The sequence below is a fragment of the Tachysurus vachellii genome, chromosome 1 (genome assembly GCF_030014155.1).
Source record: "Tachysurus vachellii isolate PV-2020 chromosome 1, HZAU_Pvac_v1, whole genome shotgun sequence".
Lineage (NCBI taxonomy): Eukaryota > Metazoa > Chordata > Actinopteri > Siluriformes > Bagridae > Tachysurus > Tachysurus vachellii.
Genome location: NC_083460.1, coordinates 22982924 through 22989576, shown reverse-complemented (window position 1 = coordinate 22989576; position 6653 = coordinate 22982924). Strand labels below are relative to the sequence as shown.

The following is a 6653-nucleotide window of genomic DNA, read 5'->3' as shown; positions in this document are numbered from 1 at the left end:
TTGTCCGTCCGTCCATCCGTTCCATTCTTTACACTGCTTATCCAACTGGTTCACGGGGAACCTGGAGTCTATCCCAGGCAATTCAGGGTACAGGGCATCATGCACTCTGGATAGGATACCTGTCTATCACAGGGCACAATCACACACACCTGTTCACTCACTATGGATAATTTAGAGATACCAACCAGTCTACAATGGATATGTTTGGACTAGCGGAGGAAACCTGAGTGTCTAAAGGAAACCCCAAATGCATGGTGAGAACATTCAAACTCCACAGATTCATCAGATTATAATAGATAATTTAATCAGATCACATTTTATTGTATTCAAGATCTATAACAGTGATTAACTGACTTGGATTCTGAATTACACATATGTGGGAAAAAAAACGAATTTGTACTGTATATATTTTAGGAGTTGTCTCCAGAAAACAGGTTGCACACATCATAATATTAACATGATGTTGTAATTAACACTCAGTATTCAAGCAGGCACAGTAAAGTCATAATGAGTCAGGACAACAGACACATTGTGGCTAGAAATGAATAATAAAACGAACTGCAATGTACTTTTTCTAGAGTTTGTCCTTAAAACGCCGCAATCGTTTAGTTACGATTGTCTGAACTTTAAGAGGCTTACCTATTTTATACAGAGCCTTGTATAGATGGAAAAGTGCATAAGCATTGGCTATGATCAGGAGAACACCAGTGACCACGATAACAACATGCAAAGCCATCAAAAACCCACTGTACAGTCCAGTAGCAGGTACCTTCCACAGGTACACCCAGCGTTGGTGCCGATTGTTATGGATGATATCAGGACCGTTAACAAGGACCAGGGTGTCATAGAATACACTGGACTTGATTGCCTCTGTATGTACCTCCTTACTTGTAGAAGAGGTTAGTGTGTTCAGATGTACTGAATGAGTAGTGGTTGGTAAGAGGGTATTTGAATCAACATTGCTAGTGGCTACTTTGTCACTGAAAGCTGCTGTCGTTGTTCTTACCGAAGTATAAATTCCTGTAGTGCTCACAGCAACATGGAGGTCTCTTATAGAGGTGACGCCACATTTCAGACTGTCACTATTTAATGCCACCAGTTGTTTGTTAAATAAGTAGTAAGGTGTACGGCATAAGACATCGTATAGGTCAGTAACTATATTTTGATTTTCACTAATCCATTCTGCAAAGTCCAGAATATTGCATGTGCAATTCCACTTGTTTTTTCCAAGCGTAAGAGAACTCAGTGAAGTGGCATGTACAAAAATATCTCCCGGGAGGTAATCCAGGTCGTTGTTTCTCAGTTCAAGATAGGTTAGGCTTTGGAGATTTTGAAAGAGCTTTGCTGAAAGGGACTTGAACTTGTTACCACTGAGCAATAGCGTCTTAAGATTGGTTAGGGCTGAAAACTGATCTCGGTGTAGATCCTGAAGTATGTTGAATCTTAAAGATAGTTTTTGAAGTCTGGGCAAGGACCAAAAGAGGTCTTTTGGTAGCGAGGAGAGCTTCTCATTATAGTGGAAATTTAAAGCCCTGAGGCCAGTCATGTTAGCAAAAAGGTTCCAGGGCACAGTGGTAAGATTAGTATTATACAAGTAGAGTTCCTGAAGTCTTGGCATGTGACCTACTAGCTGGTCTGGCAGAGAGAGTAGAGGATTTTTGTAGAGTGTAAGTTTTGTAAGGTTGGGTAGATAGTAAAAGGTCTCTCTTGGAATATAACGAAGTTGGTTGGTAGACAGAGTCAGGGTTAACAGGGAAGGCATGTGCCAAAAAAGTTGAGGTGGGATTGCGTGGATTTGGTTTTTATGTAGCATGAGCGTTATCAGGTTGTGCAAATGATCAAAGGAACCTTCCTCTATAGTCTTCAGTTGGTTGGAGTACAGTATTAGGGACTTGAGTTGCTTAAGCTTGTGGAACAACATGCGTGGGATCTCTTGTAGTAAGTTCTCAGCCAGGTTCAGGTGTTCTAAGCTTGTCAAATCCTGGAAGATTCTGGCATCCAAATTTGCAATTTTGTTTTTGCTGACGTCTAGATTTCTGAGATTGGCCAGCTGTTTAAACATGTCTGCGTGGAGAGACATCAGTTGATTACTATCCATGTGAAGCTGCTGTAGTTCCTCCAGACTGCTGAACACACTTGATGGAAGGACCGAGATGGAGTTAGATGACAACACAATTGACCGGAGTTGAGAAGCATTGTAAAAGGCTTCTGGGTGGATAGTGGCAAGAGGACTGTGGCTAATTTGAAGACGCTGTAAAAGAGCAAGAGCCTGAAAACTATGGGAATTAAGGACTGCTATGTGAGTTTTGTTGAGAATTAAGCGGAAAGTTTCATGGGCATTCAGATGTGGGATTTCGGTGATGTTACCGGTGCATGAAACATCCCCATTTGGAAGGCACACACAGCTACTTGGACAGGAAAGACTGAGTGGGAGCTGCAAGCCCAGATGCAGTAGAATAAGAAAGAAGCCCATTGTCTTAGACTGCAAAAAAATACAGAAATAGAACAGATGAGAAATTCAGTTCCTCTCTGTGTTTTAATAGTAATAGACCTACATGTATCCAATTTCAAGCGACTAAAATGATGTAAATGATGTTATTGAAGGTTACTTAAACCACAAACACAAGAGAGAAACCTTATTATCCAGCGATGTACTTACCTTTACTTTCATCCCAGTACTCTGCAATGGAATGGTATATTTTTATGGATATCAATCTCCACTTTAACAGTGCAAACTCATAACTCATCAAAGCTCTTCCAACTCTTCCAAAGGTCTTCTTATAATGGAACAACTATTGTCTCTGCCTGTTTTAAAATGCATCTAGAACCATATCTGTGATGAAAAAAGGATGCATGAAGCTACTATGATAAGCTGCAAATATGGAACCCACATCCGTTTCAATGCCTTCCAAGTTTCTTTTCTTTTTTTTTCCTTCTCCCCTTCCCTTATCTTTTAACATGGTGACTAAATCCTCAGCAAATTATTGTGTGCAAAATGCAGGCAGGACAACATGCTTTTGGACTGTACAGTATATGGGGACAGTACATACAGTACCACATATTGCTATTCACGAGTGATAAATACAATCTCACTTTTTATCCCTCTCACTGCCACGGTCCAAGTTCAATTCCCAGGCAGGGAACCGATCCAGCCACTGAGGGGTTAACTTTCGGATAAATGGTTGCATCAGGAAGGGCATCCGGTGCAAACATGTCCCATATCAAATGTATATACAGATTAGATGGCCTGATGTGATGACCCCGGATAGGGAGCAGCTGCAGGATGACGCCAACAGCATTATTCATTATTTAATAATGCTCCCTTAGAGATGAAAAGACTCATATAAAAAATAAAACTCATATTTTTTATTGTTTAATCACATTTATAGCATAATTATAAATGTATGAAATTATTATAAGTGTCATGATTAGGCAAAAATCTGCACCGAACTACATGTCCAATCTCCCTCACCTATGTCCTTTATTACCCTGATCAGCACCCCATTTAAGTTCCTCTGTTTCAGTGTTCTTTTTCTAGCTTATGCTAATGTTACATTCTGTTTGTTTTTTTGCTGTCCATAGCACCATTTGTAGTCTGTATGTTTTGCTATTTCGGTTGGTGGTTCACTGTGTATTTGTTTTCCGTCCTTTGAGAATTTCTCATGGATGGGGCTGTTATCCTGTTTGGAGCTGTCTCCCACCCTGCCGGTGATATCACTTTACCTCCTGGCTATGCAGAGGACATGGTTCTGTCTCCCTGCTTCATTGAGGGCATTCTCCTGAGGACATCATTGCATGCCTCGGCCTTACAGTGAGAGTCACTCCGTCACTCCACCACCCAGTTCCACATCAGCACACCTTCCAACCTTCCTACCTTTCTAGTCCTTTCGCGGACCTCAATCTGCCTGCCTGCTCTGTGGAGGACATTGCTCCACTGAGAATGTTGGTCCTCCTTCCTTCTCCATTGAGGACCTTGCTATGCTGAGAACATCACTCTGTCCCCCTGATCCACTCCACCTCTATTTTACAAAACCAAGTGTACATTACTTTTAGGCTTAGTATACATTTGTCTTCCCAGTTACCAGTTTTACTTCTTCTTCTTCTTATTTCCTTTTTTAGGCTTCCAAAATAGCAATTTTTTTTCGTTTTGAAAAGTGCAAAAAAAAATTTTTTTTTTGTTTTTTTCCTTTGGCTTTATATTTTAAAGTTTGATAATTTAATGGAATTAGTGCAGGCCTCTTCAAAACAAAAAAGAAGAAAGAAATTTGCCTGCCTTGTTTGTCCTATGGCTAAGTCTCTCTCTCTCTCTCTCTTTCTCTTCCTTTCTCTCTCTCTCTCTCTCTCTCTCAGTTTTCTTTCATTCTTTTGATCAGCAAAACTGTAAAAGTGCATGTCAGTAATAAGGTTACTAAGGTTACATGCTGCTGATCTTACGAGGACACTAAAACTTTGTGTAAATATATTCAACAAAATTATAAATGTAACACATTTGTTTTGGCCCCATTTTTCATGAGCTGAACTCAAAGATCTAAGACTTTTTCTATGTACAGAAAAGGCCTTTTTCTCTTAAATATTGTTCACAAATCTGTCTTAATCTGTGTTAGTGAGCACTTCTCCTTTGCAGAGATAATCCATCCACCTCACAGGTGTGGCATATCAAGATGCTGATTAGACAGCATGATTATTGCACAGGTGTGACTTAAGCTGGCCACAAATTGATTCCGGAAATCAGTCACGCAGTGCAACACATCTCCTTTGCATAGAGTTGATCAGGTTGTTGCCTGTGGAATGTTGGTCCACTCCTCTTCAATGGCTGTGCGAAGTTCCTGGATATTGGCAGGAACTAGAACACGGTGTCATATACGCCAATCCAGAGCATCCCAAACATGCTCAATGGGTGACATCTCCGGTGAGTATGCTGGCCATTCAAGAACTGGGATGTTTTTAGCTTCCAGGAATTGTATACAGATCCTTGCAACATGGGGCCGTGCATTATCATGCTGCAATATAAGGTGATGGTCGTGGATGAACGGCACAACAATGGCCATCAGAATCTCATCACGGTATCTTTGTGCATTCAAAATGCCTTTTGTATACATAGAAAAAGTCTTAGATCTTTGAGTTGGGGCAAAAACAAGTGTTGCATTTATAATTGTGTTCAATATATTCACACAAAGTTTTAGTGTCCTCGTAAGATCAGCAGCGTGCACGTTTTACTTTAGACATACTGGAAACAAAACGCAAGTCCATAGACTTCCTGTATTCTTCTCTGTTGCTTCCTGTCCTTCGTGGATGGCTCGAATTACATGTAGTCTGTTAGTGTATGATATCATTTTATCTGTGCAACTGTCACATTCTAGCTATGCTGGCATGAGAGTTAAATTTGTACAGAAGCGTTTTTCAGTACCATTATCACACTTTACCATTATTACAGTTCTCAACTGTTCTCAAACATTTCCAACAACCTTTTATTTATATCCCCCAATGGGCACTGTCCCCTCCAGATGTATTGGAACAGCCTGGCCAGTTATTTTGTTCATGGGTTTTTTAATTATAATTTTTATATATATATATATATATTTAAATATAGACATTTAATTTTGAGGTTAAAAGATTAATATGAAGTCATACAGCAGAACCTTTTATTTTCCTTATATGTACATCTAGATTTGTTAATCTACAACATGACACCTTTTGTTCGAACCCTCTCATATGACCAACAATATTGAAACATGCGTTGTCTGTTGACTAACATCTTCCGCAGGGCAAGGACGTAGGTCTCACAATCACCAATATCGAGGTCATACCACAAGATTCAAACCCCTCATCTTTAGTAAGAATCAGATGGTCACGTTGAAAATATAGAGATGAGTCACAAAGGTTCTGCAACTGAGACTGAACTCTGCTGTGATGAAAAGGCTAAAAAAAAAGAATCATGTTCCAGAACAAATGAGTTCCAGGATCAGCCATGGTGAAGGTAGTATCATGGCTTGGACTTGCATGGCTGCTTCTGGAAAATTCTCACTAATCTTCATTGATAATGGAGCTCATGATAGTAGCAGCAGAAAGAATTCAGAAGCCTACAGAAACATTGTCTGATCATTTACTGAGAAATAGATCCAGTCTAATTAGGAGTGAAAGGTTTTAGACTGGGAAAGTCTGTCAGCAGAACTGAACCTAAATGTGTACTTCCTGAAATGAAGACTGAAAGGAGAAACCCCCTTAGACAAACAACTTAAAAACCTCCAAATTAAAAGCCTTGAAAAACATTCACTAGCTTGATGCAGTTATTGGAAGAAAGAGATGTGTAATCAAATGTTAAATACTGTTTATTAAATGGTATCTTCCAATACTCACTGAAATATTGGCTGTTCTGTTCAAAGTTGTTTAACGCGTCTACAAAACTTTGTTATTTAATGTAGTATTGTAGTATTTGCGACTGAAATCCAGTTTATTATTTTAGTATTTATTATTTTAGTATATTATTATTTTAATGTTTATTATTATTCATTATAGTTTGCTGTGGTGTATGCAAGAAATTGCAGTTTGAGCTTCAACATCAACAGAAAAATCCACACAAGACTTATGGCACTGACTGAGAAGTGAATTAAAGAATTTTGGAAATTGTTTACATTTAGTGAAGCAAGGAACAA

The 6653-nt window shown here is 39.2% G+C and overlaps 1 protein-coding gene across 1 annotated transcript; it reads right to left on the bottom strand.

Moving 5' to 3' along the window:
- Positions 1 to 297: 297 nt before the first annotated feature.
- Positions 298 to 2817, bottom strand: LOC132851001 (platelet glycoprotein V). The gene is made up of 2 exons (XM_060877537.1): positions 2660 to 2817; positions 298 to 2482 (listed from the first exon to the last, which is right to left on the bottom strand). Exons 1-2 carry the CDS (start codon positions 2669 to 2671, stop codon positions 575 to 577), a joined length of 1920 nt encoding a protein of 639 aa, XP_060733520.1. The 5' UTR covers positions 2672 to 2817; the 3' UTR covers positions 298 to 574.
- Positions 2818 to 6653: the final 3836 nt, after the last annotated feature.